This window comes from Microcaecilia unicolor, chromosome 11 (genome assembly GCF_901765095.1).
Source record: "Microcaecilia unicolor chromosome 11, aMicUni1.1, whole genome shotgun sequence".
In the NCBI taxonomy this organism is placed as follows: domain Eukaryota; kingdom Metazoa; phylum Chordata; class Amphibia; order Gymnophiona; family Siphonopidae; genus Microcaecilia; species Microcaecilia unicolor.
Window position 1 is genome coordinate 190,693,725 of NC_044041.1, and position 27,400 is coordinate 190,721,124.

At 43.1% G+C, this 27,400-nt stretch overlaps 1 protein-coding gene across 2 annotated transcripts in view; it reads left to right on the plus strand.

The window, feature by feature from the left end:
* Positions 1 to 20,651, plus strand: part of LOC115480903 (tRNA selenocysteine 1-associated protein 1-like) — a 35,774-nt gene extending 15,123 nt beyond the window's left edge. The window contains exons 4-10 of one of the 2 annotated variants that reach the window (XM_030219887.1): positions 3,329 to 3,381; positions 10,899 to 11,030; positions 12,853 to 12,972; positions 13,606 to 13,765; positions 13,925 to 13,955; positions 14,985 to 15,062; positions 19,949 to 20,651. In XM_030219887.1, the coding sequence (XP_030075747.1) occupies positions 3,329 to 3,381; positions 10,899 to 11,030; positions 12,853 to 12,972; positions 13,606 to 13,765; positions 13,925 to 13,955; positions 14,985 to 15,062; positions 19,949 to 20,085 (711 nt within the window). In that variant the 3' untranslated portion in view covers positions 20,086 to 20,651. The remainder of the gene's footprint in view (positions 1 to 3,328; positions 3,382 to 10,898; positions 11,031 to 12,852; positions 12,973 to 13,605; positions 13,766 to 13,924; positions 13,956 to 14,984; positions 15,063 to 19,948) is intronic. The other variant, XM_030219888.1, reaches the window with a different exon arrangement.
* The last annotated feature ends 6,749 nt before the right edge of the window (positions 20,652 to 27,400 follow it).

Genomic DNA, 27,400 nt, shown 5'->3' on the forward strand with positions numbered 1-27,400 from the left:
GCTGAAGAATTTCTCGCCACACTTGATCTCAAGGAGGCGTACTTGCATATGGCCACTGCATCAGAAGTTTCAATGTTTTGCGGTGCTGAGCCATTACTTTCAATTCAGGGCTTTGCCCTTTGGTCTCACCACAGTTCCATAGTCTGTTATTGAGATACATTGGGGAAGCCACTGCTTGCCCCGGGATTGGTAGCATGGAATGTTGCTACTATTTGGGTTTCTGCCAAGTACTTATGACCTGGATTGACCACTGTTAGGAACAGGATACTGGGCTAGATGGACCATTGTTCTGACCCAGTTTGGCTATTCTTATGTTCGCCAAGAACGTTTACCAAGGTTATGGTGGTAGTGGCAGCCTTCCTTCAGCGCCAAGGGAATCAAGGTTCACCCGTATCTCGACGAATGGCTCATTTGTGTGTTCTAGTTGAATAGCATGATGGCAGTGGTCAAAGTTTGTCTTCTGCAGTCGATGGGTTGGACAATCAATTTTGAGAAGAGCAGACTAACTCCTTTGCAGACGCTAGAGTATCTGGGCATTCTATTTGACACAGCATGGAAGAAGATCTTCCTCACGGAGTAAAGAGGTCATAGCCAGTTCAACAAATTCATCTTCTCAGTCAAGGCAGGTTCTGGGGTCAGCGATGGAAGTGGTGCCAGGGCAAGGGCTCATATATGTGGCTATTACAGGAATCTCTTCTCAGCCACTGGTCTCTGATGTTGCAAAAGTACGACCGTCATCTTCCTTGGACACTGGTTGCCAGATGGAGCATGCAGTGGTGGTTGTGACCCAGGAGTTTGACCGTCAGATAACATAGTTGGAGGTGGTGACAACGGACACCAGCAAATTGAGTTGGGGGAACTCAAAGTTCCATCTGGCACAGGGCACCTGGATGGAACAGGAGTCTCAGTGGTCAATAAATCACTTGATGCTAATGGCACTGCGGAATGCCTTATGTGACTTCCCTCCCTTTCTGGCAGGGGCCCCGATCTGAGTTTTCTCTAACAGTGCGATGGCTTTTATCAACAAGCAAGGTGGGACCCTCGGCCGTCCGATGGCAGTGGAGGCTGCCTCCCTCATGAGTTGAGCAGAGAAAAATCTCTGCTTGTCGGCAGCTCACATCTCGGGGTTCCTTGAATGTGGAGGTGAACTTTCTCAGCAGGATCTCCTTGGGAGAATGGGAACTATCCAGCAAGGGGCTTTGGCTGATAGTGGACTGATGGGATTTTACGCTTCTAGACTTAATGGCGATGTAAAGGATGGCCAAAGTGCCCTAGTTCTTCAGCTGTTGGAAAGAACCGAGCTCGATGGGGATTGAGGCCCTCCTGCAGCCCTGGCTGGAGACACATCTACTGTATGTCCTTCCTCCATGGGTTCATGGTAAGCTGCATGTTAAAAGGGATCACATTGCACCAGGGTCGAATAATTCTCGTAGCCCCAGATTGACCGCAGAGGCTGTGGTATGCGGATCGAATTTGACTTACGGACAGGGGTCCCCTCTGTTTTCCGCAGGTATACGGCCTACTAAAGCAAGGGCTGGTGCTCATGGAGAATCCATGCCCCTTTGGTCTTACAGCTTGGCCATTGAAAGAGCTTGGTTGAGATGAAAAGGTTATTCTGATTCGATCATTGCTTTAGGCTCGGAAATGCTGTACATCCATGGCATATGTGAGGGTGTGGAGGATGTTTGAGGGATGGTGTTTTGAGCGTGGACTTTCTCCCGTCTCTGCTCAGATCGTGCACTTCTAGCATTTCTCCAGACAGGTTTTCAGAAAGGATTAGCATTGGGTTCTCTAAAAGTTCAGGTTGCTGCTTTGGTCTGTTTCAGGGGCTGACTACAAAAATCGTCTGTTGTGGCTCTCCCAAATATTATTCTATTCTTGCAGGGAGCAGGTCACGTCTGGTCTCCATTTTGCATGCCGTGTCCAGAGTGAAACCTTAATTTACTCCTTCAGGCTCTTCAGAAACTTCCTTGTGAGTCACTCCAGAAGGTCTCCTTGAAGATCTCATGCTAAAGACAGCGTTCTTGGTAGCTGTTGCATTGGCATGTAGGTTTTTGGAGCTTCAGGCTCTCTCTTGTCGGGACCCTTTCTTCGCTTTTCAGATGTGGGTTCTCCCTATGCACAGTTCCTTTTGTTTCTTCCGACAGTGGTATCAGCATTTCATCTGTGGAGCTTCTGGCCTTTTGCAGAAAGGACGAAGATGCTCTGTATTCTTTCTTGAAGCTTCTCGATGTGCATAGAATCCTCATTAGATATCTGGAAGTCACGATTGAGTTTTTTGCAAATCAGAATGACTGCTTTTTGGTAAACAGAGGTTTGGCCTCATGGCTTCCAAGCCACAGTTACTAGATAGCTGAAGGAGACTATCACGTCAGCTTATTTGCTTGCCGGGAAGCAAACCCCTCAGGCCTTGCAGGCTCATTCTATGAGGCATACATCAACATCCTGGATGGAGACTACCTTACTGTCTCTGGCTGATATTTGCAAGGCGACGATGTGGTCAACGCTTCATACCTTTGCCAAGCTCTACAGGGTGGATGGACATTGTGGTGCTTGGAAGCTACTTTTGGGACTTCAGCCCTCAGGGCAGCATTGCCAGGATCCCACCCATTCAAGGGATTGCTTTTGAACATCCTACAGTTTCTAGAATAGTGGGAAACTGTGAAATGGAAGGAGAAATTAGGCATTACTTGATAAGTTTCTTTCCATTTGTCCTTCACAGTATTCCAGAGGCCCGCCAGAGATTTCTGAGATGTTTAGTCAGGTCAAAGTAACAAGTCAAATAATGACTGTCACCTTGCATAGTGCTTCCTGCATATCTTTTGTTCTCTACAAGTTGTCCAGAGATGAGAGAGGTCTACATGTTTGCAAGTCTGGTTATTGTTAGGTTAGCGAGTTATTTAAGGCTTTTGTGTTTATTCTGAGTTTTTCCTTACTGCTTGTCTACATAAATACTGAGAAGCTGGACTGGATGCCAAGAGAGAGATGTCTCAGCTCAGTTTTTAGTTCTCTATCTCCACCTGCCGGTTGATGGGCACAACTATCCCACAGGTTCTGGAATAGTGAGAAGGACTAAAAGAATGAAAATGATCAGGTAAGACCTACTTTCTCCATACCATTCTCCCCTAATTCATATGCTGCATCTTGGGAAAAGTTATTGGAGAGGTCCTCTGCATCCGTGTTAAACCTCTCGCATGCAAGCTGCCTTCATGCTTTTGTCACTCATTCAATGGAAGAGAACCGATGTCACCATGGCAATATTTATAGAGTTGAATGATGGGAAGGTGACTTTTCCATACTCTTATTTTATTTTTCTTTCTTATTGCAGCCCAAGCAGTTTAGACTGAACTATTCAATCCGTGAGAAATTATTGGAGAACAGGTGAGCAGAATAGAAGTTTCAGTCACAGCAGCCGCTCAGGAAGCCTAGCATCGCCTCTGACAAAACAAACCAACACCCCCCCCCCCCCCCATTTTTTTCCCTTTGCATCTCAGTAGCTTGTGATACCTTGAATAAAATGAAATAAATATGAGCTTCTGAAGAACGTATCGCAACCTGCAAAGATTCAAACAACAAAAAAAGTTCTCTTCCTGTAGCTTGTTTGCTGTAAAACAGTTGATTTCCAGTTCTGGAGGTTGCCTTCCTCACTGACAGTGGATCCATTACTAATTTATAGGTATAGGCTGGAAGTAAAACAAAATCAAGGGTATCTGGAATCTATAATTTGGTACTTTAGTTTCACGTATCTCAAAGGGACACCAGACCTGTAGGTTGCAAGTTTTGTTCTGTGATCTTTTCAATGGATTGTGTTTCCAGAGATTCCAAAATTCCTTCTTGAGTTGCGTGCCAGTGACAACATGATCTTGTATATAATTCCCCATCCTCTTAAGATATGTTAGGAGGGATGAGGCAGGAAGAAGATGTTTGAATTGGATGGTAAATGCATTTGTTACTTGACCAGTACACCATTGCATCTTATTCACATGGAGCCCTCTCACTGTCCTCCACTCCCCATTCCCTTCCTCTGTCATTCCACCCAGATTCAGTCCTTTCTCCTTCTCTGCTCCTCCCCCCCCCCCCCCAATCACTGCATTCCTCTCACATTCTTCTTCCCCCACCATTCAGTCCTGTGTCTTTTCCTTCATAACCTGGCTGCACCTCTCTTTCCTCTTTATGTCTTTTCTGCTGTCTCCGAAACCCCTGAATTGGGACCAAGGAGGCATATCCTTTCTCTAATCTGGGGCCTCTAGTTTGAGATACAGATGCTACCCTTCCTTCACAGGCCCCAGTCAGGGAATTTCCACCTCCAGTTGTGCCACACTGTTTCCACCCCGGGGGTGGAAACAACATTCCTTTTTTTGAGCAGTGCTGCCTGCTAGCTGAAAGGAGGAAGCAGCTGAAGATCTTGCTCTGTGTACTTGCCTTTAGTCAAAATCAGCTTGGTGAACAGGTGAAAGCTTACGTATTTTATTGTATTTGCGTATATAAGCAATATGTCTCCATCCCTTTTAAAGTATTTCATCACAATGATTCAGCTCATTTGAAAATAAAAAATGTGTTGATCATTCATGTTATATTTGAACTGCATTTGGTCATAGGGTTGTTTTGAATAACACTACGATGTGTAGACACACGGCAGACCTGTTCTCTGTAGTTAGCATTTTAACAGCTGGTGGTCTTTGAGTTGTGGGTACTGAATGTTCAGGGTCTGGTAAGGTGGTAAGGAAACAAGACTTCCAGGACCTTCAACAGATGTTCCTTTATAATATTTTTAGCCCGATAAGATCAATAGGGGGTAATTTTATATTAGAGTTCATATAAACATTTTCCAAAAAAAGAGCCTCTTATGTGTTTTTACAAAGGCCATTCTAGTATAAGTCCAAAAACAACTTCAAATTATCAATGAGAAAATTAAATGCACCATCATATAAACAAAAAAAAAAAAAAAGTAATCCACGCAATATTTCACTATTTTTTGAGTATTGACACATTACAAAGACTGTATTTTTTTGTTCTAAATGATCAAATGAAGTTGCATAATTTTATGATGAAGTAGATATCTATTGGATCATCATAGCTCTATAAATCTTTTTGATTTTGAGCTACTTTGTGGCATTTCCTTCCTTTTCGTTATAAGCCTGTTTCTTTTTAAGAAGTTTGCTTTTGACATATTAGTGTTTCATATGTCGATATTGCGTGGATTACTTTGTTTTTTTTGCTTATGGCTTTTGTAATTCCACATCCAGTTTGTGTTAGTATAGTTGATTCCATCATATAAACAGCTGTGTCATAGCAATTGACATTGACTTCTCATTCATTCATTTATCATAGGTCCTCAATAACATTCCTCTATTGCTTTTTATCAAAACTTTGTACATAACATTTTTTTCTCAAGAACTATTGAAAAGACTGAACATATAAGTTTCCATCATCTTTCTCAAACCACAAGCCTCCCAATTATTCACATTTCAACCAACAACATAGAGAAACATTATGATCACGTTTATGAATCAATGCATGACAATAATATGTTCTCATTTAGATCATATTTTGTACAGCAACCAGATTTAAGGAGGTGGATGTTTTAGTTATATGTAACCAAATCTTTTCCCAAGTGTCTTTAGTCATGGTTCCAACAAGATTCCCATCATGTGTGATATTTAAATAGTATGGTTTGGTGCTTATGAACTTTTGCCTAAAAAAGAATTTAGGTCAGTGTCAGATGAGATGCTATAAATTGAGGATTGATCTAAAGTTCTCAATTATTGTGGACTCTAAATTATCTTTAGAGCCTCATATAAAAGCTTTGACAAAAAATGTAAGACTGTTGAGAGAGAGAGAGAGAGAGTTTTAAGTCCTCTGAGTTTTCAATACATTGCACAAACTATTCTGTTGCCATATTTGAATTATTGCAACCCATTGTATAGATAGATCACCAGTAACTTACATAGAGGCATATGTTCAAAGCTCTTAGACCTAACATAGTAACCTATAGAACTTTGTAAGTCTAAGTGCTTTGAAAATGAGCCTCTTGGTAGATTGCACTTTTTGCAAAATACATCTTCAAGATTGATTTTCCCGTTGGGAAGCTCTGAGAGGGCTTCTCCATTGTTAGTAAAATTGCATTGCCTGTCAATTCCAGGATTAAATTTAAATTGGCTTGCTTAATTTTTTAAATCATTATATGGATATAATTCCAGTCATCTGATGTATAGACTGGTTTTACCATCATCTTTTACTTCAGCCCATAAAGAGCATTGTTTAAATATAATCCATCAGTAAGGGTTATTCTTATTCATTGTAAATTTTTGTGTGGGGGTCCTCATTCTTGTATCAGGGAGTGAAAGTTTGGAATCGGTTACCATTAATTATTTGAAAAATTGAGACATATAGTTTTTCATAGAGTTTGAAAAGCTTATTTCAAGAAGAATGTATTTTTTTTTCTCTTTTACTGATATGATTGTATTATTCTCCTAGAATGTAGGATTTCTTATGATTGAGATCTGCTTTGAACTTGGATGGATATAACCATATAGCATAGCAATAAGCACATCAAGCTTTGTATAATTTTGAGATAAGACCTTTATTATTTATCTCTAGGAAAATAATTTTTTCTAATAATAAGGATTTTCAAATGAAGTGTTTATATTATTAGTTTTGGTAGCGAAGTGTTTATATTATTAGTTTTGGTAGCAAAGTGTTAGATTTGGAAAAATTGATATTGTTACATTGTTAGATTTTTTTTCTAGATCTGATTGTGTGCAAACATTGTTTTTTATTAAAATACTAGTAAAAAAAGGCCCGTTTCGAAATGCAATGAAACGGGCGCTAGCAAGGGAAATTCCCACCCATCCTCCCTCCCTGCCGAGTTCCATGCCCCCTCCTTCTCTCCCAACCCAACCCCCTCCCTCCCTCCCAGTTCAGGGCCCCCTTCATGCCCCTCCCACAGAGTTGAACCCCCCCCCCCCCCTTGGCGTTACTGCCTGCCCCCCCCCCCTGTGGCGTGACCCTCTGGACACCACCCTTTCCTCCAGAAAACCTCTCCCGAAGCCTCTGCTGACGGAGGCGAACTTCTCTTCTCGGGGCGTTCCTTGTTGAATGAGCATCTGTTGAAGTTTCTGTTTGTGCGTCTGATGTCAGACTTGGACAGATACTCCTTCATCAAGTGTGTAACTCGTTGTTAGGGGAGCGTGTTTCCCTACTCCTCCCTTTTCGTTACGTTCATTTCGTTCACCGAAATTGTTCCGCCCTCGACGTCATCACGTTGGACGCGAGGGCATGACAGAGAGACATGGTCAGTGGAGAGGCTTCACCACCACGAACTAACGAACCCTTCACGGAAGTGGGTGGAGCTTGGGGCTTCATTAGAACGTTGGGGTTGCGAATTATGTCCAGATGGGGCGTGGCTGAGGGCGGCTGTATGAGTGAGAGTGAGTGGTGCTGACAGGCTACAACAGTACAGGGCTTCAGTGTTTCCCTGCCACACAGTGAGCTTCAGAATTGGAGGTGAGAATTATTTATATAGATATTCAGAAAATGAGAGCGCTCCTAGTCTTCTGACCTGTCTTTCCCATAGACTTTTTCCCGTATTTCTAATAAATGCTTTTGTTGAACTGGGAGTAAAGGGGAGAGGTGTATACGCTGCCAAATACAACTATAGCTGCTAAAAAGAGATGAGCTCTGTCTCTTGAATGAGCTGTTGCTTCAGAGATAAATAAGAAGGCTTGCCATGGCCAAGGATTAAACCGTTTGGGTGTTTCTCTGTGACACATATGGAAAAAGCTATGATGTGAAATATAAGTTACTGCACGAGAGAACCCACACCAGGGTGTGACCCTTTTCATGTTCTCAGTGTGAAAAATGTTTCAAATAAAAGATAAATCAGAAATTACACCAGAGAATTTTTACTGAACTTACAATATTTCTATGTATTGAATGTAGCAAAGGTTTCTGTCATGAGGAATCACTAATTACACACCAAAGAGCACATGATAGAAAATGGTCTTTTGAATGTACTGAAGGTGTGAAATATTGACGTTATAAATCAATTAGGAGACATAATTATTATGGGATCCCTTAACTAAGGTGCGCTAATGATTAACATGCGCTGTGACAAAATGCCTATTATGTTTCTATGGGCATCTTATCATTTAGCATTCGCTAATGGTTAGCACATCATAGTAAAAGGATCTCTATGTTTGTAATTGCTAATGTTGTACTAATCTGAACTTTTGTACTGACATTGAGCCAATTTGATGGGTAATAGAATGCATTACAAGCTCTTGTATACCCCTATTTCAGTTATAAAATTACCACCCATATCAGGATACGTGTCTCCCTTATGTTTGTGTTTACTGTCCTAGCCATACCAAATTGTTAGATGTGGGGTGGTGGGGGGAGAAATGAGGCAGAAAACCTGAGGATTCTGCTAGGGTTCTTTTTTTTCTTTCATATATTCAGACCTGAGATGTGCTTGATTCCTGGAAAGGAGGCTCCATTACTTTTGGATGAAATGTCTTGATAAAAATGCTGGGATGTAGGGTAACCAAATGCACAAGATCTCCAGAGGTTGACTGTAGCAAATGTTGTTGTTTTTTTAAATACAGATACAGTGGACTTGGCACGGACTGTGTTTCGGTAAAACAAAAAAAGCTTGCTTCAGGAGTCAAGTATTTGCTGAAAGGTGAAATTAGGCCTTACCTGCTAATTTTCTTTCTTCTAGACCCTCCAGACGCTTGGGTTATGCACACCTACCAGCAGAGGGAGACTGAGAATACATGACGTTAGATAATGTATATCCTGTGCAGAACCCAACCAGTCAGTATATCAATAACAAAGCAGAGCAAGAAAGGAAGAAAAAAAAGAAAGAAATCCATAGAACCCTGTACCATAGCCCACCACAAAAAGGACCATGCTTCCACAAACCAGCAGACTGGTGTACTAGTAAGCAACCACAGCAAACATGAGCAACACACAATAAAAAGGAAGGACTCTTGACTGGGAGGGAGGGTCTAGAGGAAAGAAAATTAGCAAGTAAGGCCTAATTTCACTTTCCTCAACAACCCTCCAGACCGGTCAAGTTGCTTGGGAAGTACCAAAGCAGGAACACCCTAAGGGCAGGATCCCTGGAAACCAGAAGTTAACACTGTTGCTCCAAAACCATCATCCCCTTTTACCTGCACGTCAATTCTGTAATGTTTCACAAAGGAATGCAAAGAAGACCACAGCACCACTCTGCAGATATTCTGCGGCGGAATCAAACTGCTCTCCCTGCCCAGGAGGCCCCCCCCCCCCCCGAGTGGAATGCGCCTTAAGCACCAGTGGAACATCATACCCTTAAATAAATAAGCTGAAGCAATCACCTCCTTCAACCACTGAACTATAGTCACCTTGGAGGCCACCGCCCCCTTCGGACCTCCATACAGGACAAACAATCCATCTGAAGCACGAAATTCCTCCGTCCATTTGAAATAATGCTGCAAAACTCTTTCACATCCAACTTTGCCAAGCTACGCTGATCTGAATCCCCCCGCTCTATCTCCCAGAATGGGCAAGAAAATAACTTGATTCATATGAAAGGCCGAAACCTCCTTGGGCAAAACCAACGAAACTGGCTTCAAAGAGATGACTTTCCTGGAAAAGGACAAGAAAGGCTCCCTACAGGACAAAGCCTGTAACTCCGAAATTCTCCAGGCTGAAGAAATTGCCACCAAAAACACAGTCTTCAAAGTTAAGTCCTTACAGGTGCTCACCCCAATTGGCTCGAAAGTAGCACCCACCAAAACCAGGACGAGATTTAAATTCCAAGGAGGTACAAAAGGACTCCGTGGTGGCTGCAGGAGTTTCACCCCGCAAAGAAAACAAAACCACATCTGGAGAAGAAGCCAAGGACAATCTCTTAATTTTATCCCGAAAACAAGCCAAGGCCGCGACCTGCACTTCCAAAGAAGACAACGCCAGACCTCTGTCCAAACTATCCTGCAGAAATTCCAAAATCTCTGTGAGCAAAGTAAAGTAAACAAAGGCTGATAAGACCTATCCTGGCACCAGTTCTCAAAAATCTGCCACACTAACACAGGCCAAAGAAGTCGACTGTGACTGCAACATCGTGGAAATCACCTTGGGGGAATAGCCTTCTTCCTCAGCCGAGCCCTCTGCCGTAAGTGAGAACGGAGACGGGTCGGGCATCACAATCGGTCCCTGATGCAACAAAACTGTCGGCCCCTGCACCACCAGACAAACCAAATCTCTGTACCAAGGATGGTGTGGCCAGTCCAGAGTTACCAAAATCATCGGACCCAAGTGTCGCTCTATCTGGTGAAAGACCCGACCCACTAAGGGCCAAGGCAGAAACACATAAAGCAGCACTTGAGGTGGCCACAAAAGATTCAGCACTTGGAGTAATTAATTTTTTTATTTTTTGAAGTTTTTCCCAAGGAGAGAAAAGCCCAAGCACTCAAAGCACCCCATGGGGCCTAACAGACCGGTCAGGCCACACAGACTGCACATCTACCCTCTGCTGGAGACTGAGAAATACTGACTGGTTGGCTTCTGCACAGGATAGATATACAGTATCCAAAGTCGTGTTCTCAGTCTCCCTCTGCTGGTAGGCATGCATAACCCAAGTGTCTTGACCAGTCTGGAAGGTTGCTGAGGTACAGACAATTTTGTTTTGCCGAATCAACGGTCCGTATCAAGTCCGCAGTGTCTTTTTTTTTTTATAAATTTGCTACGGTCAACCTCTGGAGATTTCTGTGTGTTTGGTTGGCCTATGTCCCTTCCCTACTTTCCCAGTGGTTTCTGCTTCACTGTAGTGGATTTTTCTTTGTTCCTGGTGGTTATTGTTAAAAATGTTATCATCCTTTGCTTTTAAATCCCTATCCTTACATTCTTTCCAGCCCAGACTACTGTGTATTTGTCAGAAACCTAAGCCCTGACGTGGACGACAGCTTATTGTGCAATTTCTTTGCTCGATCTTATGTCTCCTTCAAAGCAGGGACTGTTGTATTGAATGAATTTGGCATGTCCAGGTAAGCAGCCTCTTTCTTAAGTCCTATGTTCATCTCCTCTGTATGATAGGCACCTGATTCCAGGTCATGATGGTTACGTTCATTCTGTTTTTTCAAGCTATGTAGAGATATTTCATATTAGAATACTGTGAAACAGAAGTTGGAAGCCATGATTGCATTGTTCCTAGTGATGTGGTCAGGTAGTTACCCTTAACCTCCAGTTTACCTCTTCCTTGTATGAAGGTAGAAGTTAAAGATTTTGTAATTACTTAGAAGAAGTTCTAACAAAACAGAGTAGTATTTAGTTGGCCAGTGACACACAAACACCATTAAGATACCCCTTATTTTGTTCTGACATAGAGAGCATTTTATGTATTTCTGTACAGTATTCCATGCTCAGTCACTCCTCTGTTTTGAGTGTAAATAAATCAGGGTGCCGCTGTGCTGATAGCTATCACTCAGTTCTGGCATAAATAGAGAGAGCATCTTATGTATTTCTATACCACATTCCATGCTGAGTCACTCCTCTGAGTGTCAGTAAATCAGGGTGCTGATGTGCTGATAGCTATCACTCAGTTAAAACATATGAACACAGACTGGATCTTTTCTGCCATCATCTACTATATTACCATGAGCAAATGGTGTATAGACTCTGGGAGGGAAAATGGAGAGAGGACCATAGTAATGTGTAAATGTTCTTGTCTACATGTATATACGTTTTCTAAAGACACAAGCCAGTAAAGAGAAGAGATCTAGAATTGGGCTCGTAAAACGAAGTAGCAGAAAGGCAAATTGATATTTTGGTCTTTCTAGACCTGTGGTTTTCAACGTGATTTCCAAGGACCCACCCAGTAGGTCCAGTTTTAAGGGATGTCCACCATAAATATGCATGGGAGAAATTTGCAAGGACAACCTACATTCTGTGCATGTATCTCTTGTGCACAGTTAGATAATGTAAAACCAGACTGGCTTAGTGGTGCTTGGAGTCCAAGTTGAGAACTGTTGTTCCAGTTTTCTAGACAACTATCCGGAACAATTCAGATATGTTGTTAGGCTTCTCCAGTGCTTTGTAGCAGTGCTGGTAAAATTGATTGAAAAAGGAAGTTGATTCATTATGTTGAACTTCTTTGTATTATTTGTGAATGGTGTGAAAATGCTAGAAAAATGGAGCTAGCCCCCCTAACTTTTTGTAATTCTTGTGTAAAAATTGATCTCACCATTTACTTAGGCATCTGAAATTAAATCCCCCTTCATCTGACTTTCTTGAACTCATCCTTTCTGCACTATATCTTTCCAGTGATGCATCTCAACCACCTACTTTATTCTACAGACACTGACTTTAGTCTGATTGGTATCCTCCTGCAGGCCTGTCTCCCCTAGACACTGGCGAGCAGTGAAGAGAACCAAAAATCCCAATACAGTGGCTGTTGAGTCTCGAATTCTTTAACTTTTTGCCACAGATTTTCCACAGGAAATAGTCTACAGGGAATATCTACAGTTACATTGCAAACGTTTTGCAGTTTGTTAATGACCCATGCCTTTTGTGAAACCACTTGTCTGTAAATGTTCTTTTCCATAATGAAGAATTTTGGAAAATACAAAGTATTTAAAGTCCTAATAATCATAGTACAGATAGAAAGTACGAATATTATCATTATCCAGTTAGCAACTGTCGTTTTAAGAATCTTGGATGTGAGACTGGTTGGGTTGGCCACGTGTGGATCTGAACCTGTGAACTCTGGGTTTGCACAAATGTTGCAGGCAGGTACCTCGGACAGCTGAGTTCTGCCTCGTATACCTCAAGACCTTGCCATTCAGCCCACTCTGCTATTTTTCCCTGTAGAGGTTTCGCATTTGTAAAATTTGGCGATGAAGCAGATCAGAAGAGAGCTCTTTCTGAGTGCCAGGGAGTTATTGGACTGGGGACGAAACCTATCAACATAACTATAGCTATACCCAAGACGTAAGTGTTGTACAACTGGAGATGGAAACTTAGTAATTACTTAACTTTTCTTCTTTAGAACAGAATATAGGCTTTCAGCAAATGAAAATATCAGGCCTCAGAATCCCATAATCACCAAAAATCTGGTGTACGTTTATGAAGATCTTGTGTTTTCAACATACGGAAAGTTTGCTAATTTCTGATAGGACATACCCTACCGTATGTGATTGCACATGTCTGTGTTGTGGTTCATTAGTGGGAGAGAACTTAAAAAGTAAATATTTAAAACAATGGTGTCATATCAAATAGTTGTCATCAAATTAATATCTGTGAAATGATTTTAAAAAATTCATTTTCAGCTAGTAGGAAGTAGGGAATGTACTAGGAAAATAAAGACAATTGTAAGCTAAGACTTTGGGGGGAGGGATGTACGTTTGAAACATGTTTCATTTGGAACACCCCTCTGTATGCTGGCAAACAACATTAAAGGCAGCATATTACTTTGGTCCTGGGAATTTCAGGTGTTGGACCCAGCATTGCAAAGTGTGACTGTGAATTAACCTGGGATGCTTAGCCTCTGTACTGCTGGTTTTAATTTGCTTTCAAATAAATTTTCTTTTAAGAGATTTAATAACTTTTTTTTTTTCTTTTAAGTTCCAGATTGAGGTCGCCAACAGAGGAATACAGTTATCAGTTCAATTACTTTTACCAACAGTTTCAGAACTATTTCACCCAGTGGGGAAATTATAACCAAAACACGGGCACTTACAACTATAATTACCCCCAGTACGGATATAACGAGAGCGGCCTGCAGGTAAGGCTCAAACCTGAGATAGTGGGTACATGCTAATGACAAAACCTTTAAAAATCAAGGCAGCCCAGGACACCGCTACTGAAGGAGTTGCCTTCATTCAATTGTGTCTCTCTGCTTGTGCAATCTGTCCTTCAGCTCAGGTTTCTATTTCTTTTACAGACAGCTGAAGCTGCTGATAATACGCTGCAAGGTAGAGTACGCATTTTGTGTTTTTTTAATTTCTTTGTATTAAAATGAAGGTGATAATCATGTGCTGACAAGATAACATACCCTTTATGTGGAAGATTTAAGGATGAGCAAAAAGCCTCTTGATGTGAAAACAAGAGCCTATAATTGTATATGTTGTTTCCTTGTTTTGGGTTACACTTTGAGGCATATTTTCAAAGCACTTAGCCTTCCAAAGTTCCATAGAAACCTATGGAACTTTGGAAGGCTAAGTGCTTTGAAAATGTGCCTCTTTGTCTTCCAGACACCGCTGCACCTAGGTTTTCCCACCTGAAAGTGGAGATGACCCTCTGTTTCAGGTTACCTGTTTTTAACTGGGTAAATAGCAACATTACCCATGCTCCCCTAATTCCATCGGAAGTCCCAGTGTCGAAAGCCCTTACATCTGAAATGTGACACTGTGTACTTTTTAAGTATACTAACTTGAAAAGCAGTTGTGATGGAGCTGAATGACAGATACGCAATAATTAAAATGTATTGTTTGCTTCAGTCCAGCCTGCAGTTTGACACCTGGAATAGAATTGTCTTCTAACTGCATACATGTTTTAGATATTTCAGTTGGCTGCTAGGCGGAAAGGGAAAGCCACCATGATTCTCTTTATTACATTTAAGCTTCCAGCTCAGTTGGAGCCAGGGCTTGGATCTGGCACTATGAGCCTTTATTCATAACTACTTGGAGATTTTTTTCCCCCTATACTATCTCCTCTCCACCACCCCCACCCCTGTTATTTTGGTCCAGTTACGGTGAAGATCTTCAGCCATGCACCAAGGCACCTTCTTGAAACCCTGTAATCGGGCCTGAAATCCAACCACTAGGTGTTGCCATTGTGCAATGACTCCCTCCACCCTATAGGTACTGTGAGTGCTTCCCTCTACCCTATAGGGACTGTGAGTGCCACCTTTGCATCATCCCCAACACAAGGAATGGAGATTTTATTGGTTTTGGTTCAAGTACTGATCACATCCCTCACAACTTTGATCAACTTCTCATTAGTAACAGGGAAGGTCCAGACAGAGTGGAAGACGGAAAATGTATTCCCGCCTCTCAGAAGTGACAAAAAAGAAGAACCAGGTAACTGCAGACCTATTGATGTAGTATACTAATGGGCAAATATTGAAAGGCTAACAAACAAAGGCTTAATTTAATACCTTGAAACAAGTAAGAGTGAACAAGAGAGGCGATCTTAAACTCAGTTGAGTTTATTGAGGTCACTAATGTCATAGATCAAAGCAATGTGTTGGGTGTTGTTTATTTTGGACTTTGGTAAGGATTTGACGTGTGTGGCTGGAGTGGGATAGCCGCCTAATAGAGCAGTGGGCTGAGAACCAGGGAAGCCAAGTTCAGATCTCACCGTTAATCCTTGTGACCTTGGGCAAGTCATTTAATCCTCCATTGCCTCAGGTGCAAATTTAAGATTGTAATACCTCCAAGGACAGAAAATCACTTACTGTACATGATTATAACTCACCTTGAAGTACTACTGAAAAAGGTATGAGCTAAATTCAAAATCCCTTTTCCTTTTTGAGGTTTTCCACCCTTCTCCTGGTACACTTGAGCAAAGAAAAAAAACATTTCTGCATAAAAAAACTGAAAATTCTGGGCACAGTTTTTCAGAATTGTGCAGTATTCTATACACTTAATTAACAATATAATTCATTATTTTTTGAGAAGTAAAAAACTTAAAAATGCAGTCAAGCGAAAACTCAGTTGTTCAGAAATGCAGATTTCTTTTTGTTTGCTCTAGTACTGTCAAGATATTATAAGGCCTTGCCCACCAAGCTTGTAATACCCTATCCCTCAGGTCCCTAGGTACAACCTTGCTTTTGATCCGAGTAAGAGTCCAGCTTCTTGTGGAAGCTTGAGAAGTGGGCCAGAATTCACACACATCAAATCAGCATACCACGATCTTTTGGGCCAGTCCAGCACTACCAAGATGACTAAGCAGGTATGCTGACCCATCCTCTTCAAGACCCAACCAATTAAGGAAGAAAGACATAAAAAAGACAATCCCAGACAATCCAGTTCTCATTTGCGCCTCAAGAATGTTTGAAATGTCAAATTATGCCTAGTAACTATGAGATCCATGGAAGGAAGACTCCCCCCCCCCCCCCCCCCCCCCCCCATGACAGTTATGAGAGAGAAGGCTGTCTTAATGAGTGGCAGTCTTACTGCTTGGACATGCTAAACTCCCATTTTGTGAACTGCCAAGAGAGCCACCAGCAAACAAGCAGAGCTGTCTTTTGAGCAATTGCTACACACCTTGTTGATGTAGGCCACTGCCATTGCATTGTTGAAAATCTTTTTTTATTGAGAATTTCCAAATAGATAACAAAAGAACAGCATGAAACAGTTATTGCGATACATAAATTACCAAACCAGATAGCCGTGGCATTTTTGGAATAAATTCTGATCATGCTGTCTTTGACAAAGGACTTCAAAGTTGAGAGCCGAAAGCTGTTCAAAAGGATGTAGTCATCTCCAAATGATTGATTGCCAGGATGCTTCTCTTCTGGTCCACTGGCCCAAGTTCAGTGATTCTGGCAGTGAGCTCCCCAACCGCCCAGGCTGGCAACTGTATGAGCCATGTGGGCAACTCTGGATCCATGCCCTTCAACAGATTCTCAGGCAAGAGCCACCAAGCCAGACTGGCGCTGGCTGTCAGCAACCAAGGAAGGTATGCTGACCAATGGCTCAGAACTTACCGCTGAAGTGCATGCATATAAGCTTGTGCCAAAGTGGCCACCTTTGTCGCTGCTGCCATGGAATCTAGTCCCACACTCAAGGATCCTTTTGAGACCTTAAAGCTCAGATCTGATTTTGAAGGTTTTTTCATTCTCTGCAAGGGAAGGAAAACCTTTCTTTTCAAAGTATCAAACCCGGTGCCCAAATATTCTAGGTTCTGGGAAGTGAATAAATTGCTCTTCTGAAAGTTGAGCACCCAGCCGAGAGACTAAAAGAGCTGAATTACACTGGAAGTGACTTGGGTGCTCTCATTCTCCAGTTTTGCAGTTATGAACCAGTTATCAAGATAACTGAAATTCTTTCCCAATGATGTTTCACTGCCACTACCATCATGACCTTGGAAATGGTCCTTGGAGCTGTGGACAGGCCAAAAGGCAGAGCTAGAAACTGAAAATGATGTTCCATAGTTGTAAATCTGAACAACCTCTGATATGGCTGCTAAATTGGAATATGAAGATATGCCTCTGTGAGATCCAGGGATGAGAAGAATTCTCCCAGACAAATTGCCGCTATGACTGAGCACAGTTATCCATTTGAAAATGTGGAGCTCCGATATAACTATTGACCTTTTCAAATCTAAAATGGGGCAAATGGTGGGATGAAAGGTGCCTTATTTTGGGGGGACAATGAAATACCACTTTTACCTTTGCAGGCACTTGACAAAGATAAACTAAAAATAAATCTGTGATTTGATGGGGAAATTCCGCCTTGTAACCAGATCTGAAATTGTGTAGTACCCCACTGATCCAATGTAATGTGAGTCCACTTATCATAAAAGTTGATAAGATAGCCACCTAGTTTCACTATTGAGGAGGAGTTGTGTCCCCCTCCTCTCCGCACCTCATTGGGCAGGTCTGGAATTGTTCTCATCCTTCAGGCCGAGGCCGACCATCTTCTGTTTGAGCAAAAGGAAGAATTCTTTGCCTGAAACTGAACATTAACAAGAACCAAACTTACCTGGCCAGTAGCGCCTACAGCTTTGGTTTCTCTTCTGGCAGACGTTGAGGCTGAGAGGCCCCCAGATCCTTCATGAGCTTCTTGAGATCTTTTCCAAATGAAAGGTTACCCTTAAAGGGAAATCTGCTGAGGTGAGTGTTAGAAACAGTATCTAACCATACGAATGACAATCATTCACTAGAGGGAAGTCTCAATTTCCAATACCAAAACATCCACACAGCGTATAAAGTATATACAACCTTCCAAAACATTTTTCAATAAAATTGTGCTCATACAATAGAGATAAAACAGGCACCATATGGTGTTACACCATTCAATCTCATATTATTTAATTGCACGTTTCTTGATAAAGTGCCCAAAAATATTCAAATATTTTCACCAAACTTTCAATTGCAAATCCCAAATTACAAAAAAAGTGACTACATATGATAAATTCCAAAAATATATCAAACAATATCATAAATAGTCCTGTACTTATCGTGAAATAGTTTGAACGCCTATTGTTTGCAATCCATCAAACAGCTGATTAACTCTGCTTCTGATATTGGACTGTTTGACAAAGCTGCTCTGAGCCCTGAAATCCTTTGAAGTGCAATGCTGAAGTAAGGAAACTGCTCTTTAAATGCCCCTTTGTGAGAGGCACTAGAAGAGGGGAGGGAGGAAAAGAGAAAAGGCGAAGTCTAAATCCAGGGACTCAGAATGAGGGAAGAAAATACCAGACTTCTCTGGGTGTTCTCTGCCTTAGGTGAGAATAGCACCCTGAATTCCCCCTTTCATCCTCCTCTTCAGTGGAACCAGTTCTCCAACTGGTCCAGCTCCAGAACAGTCTAGAAGCACTGCACAGAAAGCCAACTATCTGCTTGAAACAGAGCGATACTGAGGAGCCATGCCTACACAGGGCCCTATATAGGGTAGAGCTTGCATTTGATTGGCTCTGTTTTCAGTAGGTTGGTGGACAAAACTTATTGATTCTGGACTGGTAGAGAAGATAAAAAGATGCTTTTTATTTATAAAATGTGTGAGCACTGATTCCAAGTGGAAGGACTGAGACCTAGAGGAAGTAAGTATGGTCATCTGAGATGTTGTAGTCTGACATTTGTGCTAGCTTACTTTGGTTTTTAAAACGGAACTACCGTATTTTTCGGACTATAAGACGCACCGGACCATAAGACGCACCTACGTTTTAGAGGAGGGAAATAGGAAAAAAAAAAATTTCCTATTTCCCTCCTCTAAAACCTAGGTGCTCCGGTGCGTCTTCTCCGAGTTTTGGACCGCCGTCCCCTACTTACACGATGCCATGTTCCGTGGTGGTCTAGTGACGTCGGGGCAGGAAAGAGCCCCCTCTTTCCTGCCCATCGCGCTGCTCTCCGTGCTCCGCACTGCTTTCTGACGGTCTGGCGAGATTCAAAATGGCCGCAGAGAATTTTGAATATCGCCGAGACCGTCAGAAAGCAGTGAGGAGCACGGAGAGCAGCGCGATGGGCAGGAAAGAGGGGGCTCTTTCCTGCCCCGACGTCACTAGACCACCACGGAACATGGCATCGCGTAAGTACGGGACGGCGATCCAAAAACGCTACCTTCGGACTATAAGATGCACCCCCCATTTTCCTCCCAAATTTTGGGGGAAAAAAGTGCGTCTTATAGTCCGAAAAATACGGTATGTACCCTGTGTGCTAATGGCCAGCATTGAGATTGTTTTCCTGTCCCAAATTTGCATGTCTTTCAGTCATTCACAACTCCCCCCCCTCCCCCCCAGTTTAACACTTTTGTTTCCTTCAGTCTTTTAAAACTCTCCTATCTACCCTGTGTCCTAATGGCCAGCATTCAGATTGTTTTCCTTTCCCAAACGTTCATGTCTTTCAGTCCTTCAGAACTCCCCCCTCCCCCCATTTAACACTTTTGGTTCCTTCAGTCTTTTAAAACTCTCCTATCAACCCTGTGTCCTAATGGCCAGCACTCAGATTGTTTTGCTTTGCCAAATTGTCTGTCACTGAGGTCAGTGCTTGCCTGCCTAGCAGACCACTTCCGGCAGGCACGGTCCCAGGCACATCCTGTTGGAGGTGAGGATTATTATATTGGATGTGTGAGCACTGATTCCTCTCTAAAATAAGAGTGGAAGGACCGAGACCTAGAGGAAGTAAGTATGGTCATCTGAGATGTTGTAGTCTGACATTTGTGCTAGCTTACTGTGGTTTTTAAAACGGAACTATGTCATATGTATTTCACCTGAATTTTTTCCAAAATTTCTCTCCTTTTAGAACCTCTGCCCAAGCTGGACATAGAAGAGGCAAACAAGCAGGTCATGGCACAGAGCGAAGAGCTGTATAATGCTTTAATGGACTGTCACTGGCAGCCTCTGGACTCGGTTTCTTCAGAAATCCCAGCTGGGTTATAGTTTTAGGATATGCAAGCCTGGGTGGAAGAACCCAACTGGTGTGCCACCGAAGGCAGTGCCTGGCCTTGTGCTAGGCAGGGGACACAGGAGCTGCTCATATTTTATTCACGCTCACCCGTTGGAACAATGTGTTTACAAGTTTTTAAATTTTTGTTAAGAAGGACTTTTTTTCATATGTTTTTGGAACTCATCCATAGATGTGAGCTGGAGCCAAGACTTTCTTTTTGCTCTATAGTAAAGACTATTGCGATCATAAAAAACACAAACCAAACCTTTTGTTTCTGTTGTGTTGCTTTTATTTTTCTCATATCCTGCATCTGAATGAAGTAAACTGGACACGTGTGTTAAGTATGTTACACAGAGCATAAAGTTCATTTTTGGTTGGGCGCAGTTGTATAGTTGCTGTCTCTAGGAAGTTCATAGTTTAAGTTGAACATTTTAATTCTTAAAAAAAATTTTTTTGTTTCATTTTGAGAAATGTACTTTTCTTCAGTCCTTCTGGTGCAGTCTTTATGCTAGATAGTGATGTAACCGGTTACATCTCCTTGCTGCTCATTCAGTCTCTGCATTTCCCTCTTCCACCACCACCACCCCCCCCCCCCGGGGGAGGGGAGAAGGGAAATGAACAAGAGATATACTAGGAATTAGCAATCTGTGGTGTGAAAGGGAAGTATTTATTTCCTTGTCATCTATACCAGACTAGTCCAGACTAACTGGTTGTGTCCATCTACCAGCGGAGACAGAGAAAACAGTTCCAAGTAAACCGCCCCTTAAGGGTATCGTGCAGCCTGGAATGTTCAGTATTTTCTCTGTCTCATGCAGCTGCTCTGGATTGCTGGCTGGTAGTTCCTGTCCCAGATTCTTCTGGTGCCAGTGGCGTGCTGGTAGTCGTTTTGGGGCTAGTTTTAGATGATACTCAGTGGTCCTGAGTTCCTCATCTGCCAGCTAGGGTGATATCCAGTGACCCTGGTTCCCTCTCCTCCCCTGGCTGTCTTTCTAGCAGGGTGATGGTTGATTGTGGCATGGAGTAACTTGTCTCCCCTGTGGGGTTCTTCTCTTCTGTGGTGGTAGGTATATCTGAATTTCTGCCTCTGCGGTAAGCCTTTATGTATTCCTGTCACTAGTGAAGGTTGGTTTTTTTTTGTTTTTTTAAAAAGAAGAAGAAACTTTGTTTTTTCCCTCCTTTTCTACTACTATACATCATTGCTATAGCGCTACCAGTCGTACTGCCTCTGAGGTAAACCTTTATTAATTCCTGTCACTAGTGAAGAAGATTGTTTAAAAAGAAAAAACTTTGTTTTTCCTTCTTTCTCTTGCCTGTTACCTGTTATTTTCCCCGCCTTTAGCAATGTATTCTAGGAGGCCACTTGTGAAGTTTCTTTGAATTTCACTGGCCGGTGCCTAATTCTGATCTTGGACCCTTCCGAGCTGGTACCAGTTGCTTTGATTTTTGTGGGGCACGGCTCGTGTCTGGATCACGAAACTCAGTTGTTTTTCTCCTCTTCACGGTCCTAGACGGTGGCTGGTTCAGAGGGCGGCCCCGTTTCTGGACCTCGTACCTTTGCGGTTCGGAGGTCTTAGTCTGCCATTTCCAAAGTGGGGGAAGTCTCTCGCTGGCTCTGTTTGGCTGCAGGCTCAGTCTTTTTAGGCCAGGGCTATTTTTTCATTCTCCTGAATAGTGCAATATAAAAGTAATCTTGTTCGTTTTGAGTTGTGGACATTTTAGTGGCTTCTCCTATGGCTTTTGCTTTAAGTTGATTAGAATTTCCTGTTGCAAAATCCTGTTATGGGGGGGGGGAGGGGTTAGAAGGTCCTTTACTAGGGCAGTACTTAGAATAGGCAGTGCTCTGCAGGGGGTGGGGTCCCTTCCCTATTCCTCAACTTCCAAATGATGCTTTCCCCCCTCCCCCCATCATGGCTCTTAATGCAGCCTATGTGCCAAAAAGTATTCCTGAGTTCTGGGACAGCATATCTGGTTTAGTATGATGTGATGACAGCACTTGTATGGTTGGCGTGTATTTATATTATACTAGTCCATACAGGCAGCAAAAGTATGGGGACTGTGCTCCTTTTGTCCAAGGGGATGAGTCCTCACTTGTTAATAATGGGTTTTTCTGCTGCTCATTCTCCTCAAAGGTGCAACTGGAAACAGCAGTAGGCTTTGAACAATCTGCTCCAACAAAAATGTCTCTTATTATGGTCAAGCTTTATTGTTGCTTCAGGGTTCTGCAATGGTGTTAAATCTTACCAAAACAGTTACAGGTGGTTTATTTCCACCTTCTCCCCCCCCCCCCCCCCCCCCTTCTCCAGAAGTTCTAGCTATTCATTCAAAGCAGATATGTTTGGTCTGTGGGCTCAATGTTCTCTATGACTTCTGCAACTGTCTATGCTATGAGCCATCCTCTTCAGGGGGGGGGGGGGAGAATGGGGCAGAGTAGTATGCAGTGATTGCAATGGAACCTAGTCTACAGCGAGCCCTAGTACCAGGATTGATAGGTATTTTACGTCAGCAATAGAATTCTGGGGCCCTGTAGTGATGCCCTTGCTACAGTGGTGGAAATAAGTATTTGATCCCTTGCTGATTTTGTAAGTTTGCCCACTGACAAAGACATGAGCAGCCCATAATTGAAGGGTAGGTTATTAGTAACAGTGAGAGATAGCACATCACAAATTAAATCCGGAAAATCACATTGTGGAAAGTATATGAATTTATTTGCATTCTGCAGAGGGAAATAAGTATTTGATCCCCCACCAACCAGTAAGAGATCTGGCCCCTACAGACCAGGTAGATGCTCCAAATCAACTCGTTACCTGCATGACAGACAGCTGTCGGCAATGGTCACCTGTATGAAAGACACCTGTCCACAGACTCAGTGAATCAGTCAGACTCTAACCTCTACAAAATGGCCAAGAGCAAGGAGCTGTCTAAGGATGTCAGGGACAAGATCATACACCTGCACAAGGCTGGAATGGGCTACAAAACCATCAGTAAGACGCTGGGCGAGAAGGAGACAACTGTTGGTGCCATAGTAAGAAAATGGAAGAAGTACAAAATGACTGTCAATCGACAAAGATCTGGGGCTCCACGCAAAATCTCACCTCGTGGGGTATCCTTGATCATGAGGAAGGTTAGAAATCAGCCTACAACTACAAGGGGGGAACTTGTCAATGATCTCAAGGCAGCTGGGACCACTGTCACCACGAAAACCATTGGTAACACATTATGACATAACGGATTGCAATCCTGCAGTGCCCGCAAGGTCCCCCTGCTCCGGAAGGCACATGTGACGGCCCGTCTGAAGTTTGCCAGTGAACACCTGGATGATGCCGAGAGTGATTGGGAGAAGGTGCTGTGGTCAGATGAGACAAAAATTGAGCTCTTTGGCATGAACTCAACTCGCCGTGTTTGGAGGAAGAGAAATGCTGCCTATGACCCAAAGAACACCGTCCCCACTGTCAAGCATGGAGGTGGAAATGTTATGTTTTGGGGGTGTTTCTCTGCTAAGGGCACAGGACTACTTCACCGCATCAATGGGAGAATGGATGGGGCCATGTACCGTACAATTCTGAGTGACAACCTCCTTCCCTCCGCCAGGGCCTTAAAAATGGGTCGTGGCTGGGTCTTCCAGCACGACAATGACCCAAAACATACAGCCAAGGCAACAAAGGAGTGGCTCAGGAAGAAGCACATTAGGGTCATGGAGTGGCCTAGCCAGTCACCAGACCTTAATCCCATTGAAAACTTATGGAGGGAGCTGAAGCTGCGAGTTGCCAAGCGACAGCCCAGAACTCTTAATGATTTAGAGATGATCTGCAAAGAGGAGTGGACCAAAATTCCTCCTGACATGTGTGCAAACCTCATCATCAACTACAGAAGACGTCTGACCGCTGTGCTTGCCAACAAGGGTTTTGCCACCAAGTATTAGGTCTTGTTTGCCAGAGGGATTAAATACTTATTTCCCTCTGCAGAATGCAAATAAATTCATATACTTTCCACAATGTGATTTTCCAGATTTAATTTGTGATGTGCTATCTCTCACTGTTACTAATAACCTACCCTTCAATTATGGGCTGCTCATGTCTTTGTCAGTGGGCAAACTTACAAAATCAGCAAGGGATCAAATACTTATTTCCACCACTGTATATGCCTTAGTGCAGTGCTTCTTAACTCAGTCTTCAGGATATCAATGATAGATCAAGGCAGTGCATGCAAATCTCTCATGCATATTCATTGTAGATATCCAGAAAACAAGACTGGCTGTGTGCACCCCAAGGAGCTGCGCGAACCACTGCCTTCAGGGCCACCTCTAGGTTCCCCTTCCTTTCAACACCAATCCACCTTCCCAGCAACATATACTGTTGTATGACTTGTTTCACAGAATCCCGCCCCCCCCCCCCCCCCCCCCAAAAAGAAGGCGCTCACCAACTTCCATGCAGTTCATGGCTTGGAGAAAGCTTTTGAGATGCTGCTGGAAGGAGCATTCCAGTTTACTTATGGTGTAGATAAAATGAAACCTGGTGAGACATCTTAAGGAAAGGATACCCTTCATATTCCCAGAGCTGAATGTCCTAGAGTACAGCACTGCTTGTATTCCAGCTAATATACAGAAGCCTGCCCCATCCCATTTGTAGATTTTTACCAGCCAGCGGTAACAGAGAATAGCAGAAGGCTTGGCTGCCCAGGGAGAGGTGCAGTGTAGTATCTGAACTCTTCTAGCAGGTGAGAGTAGATCTTACCTGTAGTCCCTCCAGCCATTACTGACTTCAAGCTATTTCTACAAGGAATTTACTTGGCCAGCTACTTATTGTGCTAAAGCTAGATTGCCACTAAGAGCTGGTAAACACCAGTGAAAGGTTGTCCAACCTCTTCTGCATTGTTCTCTTGTATTGTATAAGGCTAGAAGACTAATGGAAAAGAAAATTACATAGGTAAGACAATTTCCATCTTTAACCTCTCCAGAGCAGGCCAGACCAAGTAGAAGTACGAAAGCTATCTCATCCATGGGTCAGAACTACACTGCCACTGTTAATACTCCAGCCCCAATGGATGCATCTTGGCAAACCCATACATGCAACTGATATGTGTATCATGAGAAAATGCAAACAGACCCCTGATACCTCATGAGTACCTTGAGTTAGGAATGAGTCTACCAGGCCCCTTGAAGGAATCTTGCAAGCCTTCAGCCTGCCACTTTGATGGACAGGTGGTGGTTGGTCTTTTACTATTGCCCCTACCAGCATCAGTGTCACTACTGATCTATCTACAGGAGTCAAAGGGCCCCTTCTCCTCCATAAAGCCTAACCTTAACCCCTGCATCCAGGGTATCCCACTCTAAAGCTATCTCCTGTCTATGTGGATAAGGGATGGGACTTGATATACCACCTTTGTGATTACAAATTGGTTTACATATTATATACAGGTATTCTGTACTGGGGTGAGAAATTAGACCTTACCTACTAATTTGCTTTCCTTTAGTCCCTCCGGACTGGCCTGGGATTGGACTGATGGGTTGTGCACACCTTCCAGCAGGTGGAGACTGAGAAATTCTGACTCTAGAGAACCCATAAGAGCCCTGGCCATGTGACCCTAGCCTCAGTATTTGACTAACAAAGCAGGACAGACCAACCTTTTGTGACCTGTGTAATAAGAGCAGCCACAAGCACTCATGAAAGCACTTAAACCATGGCCATGCCATGTAACAAAGCTCACCACCAACTCCAAAACAGAGAAGAGGTATGGCTCAAACATACAAAAAAAAAAAAAAGGATTGATAAAATTAACAGAGCAGCTTTGTCGCAAAGACTAGACTCATAGTAACATAGTAGATGACGGCAGAAAAAGACCTGCACAGTCCATCTAGTCTGCCCATTTTGTTTTCCGTGTGAATCGCACCTATCAGCCAAATGCAGCCAATCCAAAAGAGTTACTATACCCATAACATTCAAGAGAAAAGTTATAACGTTATCTACAACATATGTCTCATTTTGTAATTAATCAAACCAAATAAAACATTTTTAAAAATGCAGGATTTTTCATGCTTATTATTCACAACAGTAAAACTACACACAGGAGACAGATTACTTGTTATCGGCAATACAGAGCAGAGGTGCCCTTCACATTAAGAGGAGGGATGAGGCCCGTGAAGCCAAGATTATCACTACTCAAAAACTACTGTACTAACACAGCTACTACTTGAGTTCAGCCCTAAGGCAGGCAGAGTGCAAGGAAGAACAATAAAGAGAGACTAATGGGCTGACCTCCTACCTGCTGGAGACTGAGCAAACATTGAGGCAAGGGTCACATGGCCAGGGCTCTTATTGGCTCTCTAGAGTCAGAATTTTTCTCAGGGCTGGTCTGGAGGAACTCTAAGGAACAGAGGTTTAGGTGACTTGCCCAGTCACAGAGAGCTATAGTAAGAATCCCAATTCTCAGGTCACTGCATTAACCCTTTCCTCCACTCCCAACAAAGAGGAATTTGATCATCATGTGAGAAAGCAATTGCAGGAGTTCACCTCTGTGAAAACCCATAACCAACTAACTACTAACATTTCTAAAGCGCTACTAGGGTTACACAGCGCTGTACAATTTAAACATAGGACGGTCCCTGCTCAAAGAGCTTACAATCTAAAGACAAGTGTACAATCTAGAGGACGAGTGAACAGTTAATCTGATAGGGTGGGTAGATTGGGGCATTCTATATTTCTCAAGCGGTTAGGCGCCGAAGGCAGCATTGAAGAGGTGAGTTTTAAGCAGAGATTTGAAGATGGGTAGGGAGGGGGCATGGCGTATGGGTAAAGGAAGATTGTTCCAGGCATAGGGTGAGGCAAGGCAGAATGAGCGGAGCCTGGAGTTGGCAGTGGTGGAGAAGGGTACTGAGAGAAGGGCTTTGTCCTGTGAGCGGAGGTTACAGGCGGGAACATAGGGGGAGATGAGGGTGGAGAGGTAGTGAGGAGCCGCAGACTGATTGCATTTGTAGGTAAGGAGGAGGAGCTTGAATTGTATGCGATATCTGATCGGAAGCCAATGAAGTGATTTGAGGAGAGAGGTGATATGAGTATATCGGTTCTGGCGGAATATAAGACGTGCAGCAGCATTCTGAAGGGATTGAAGGGGGGATAGATGGCTGAGTGGGAGGCAGGTGAGGAGTAAGTTGCAGTAATCAAGGCGAGAGGTAATGAGAGCGTGGACGAGAGTTCTGGTGGTGTACTCAGAGAGGAAAGGGCGAATTTTGCTGATGTTGAAGAGGAAGAAGCGACAGGTCTTGGCGGTCTGTTGGATATGCGCAGAGAGGGAGGAGTCGAAGATGACTCCAAG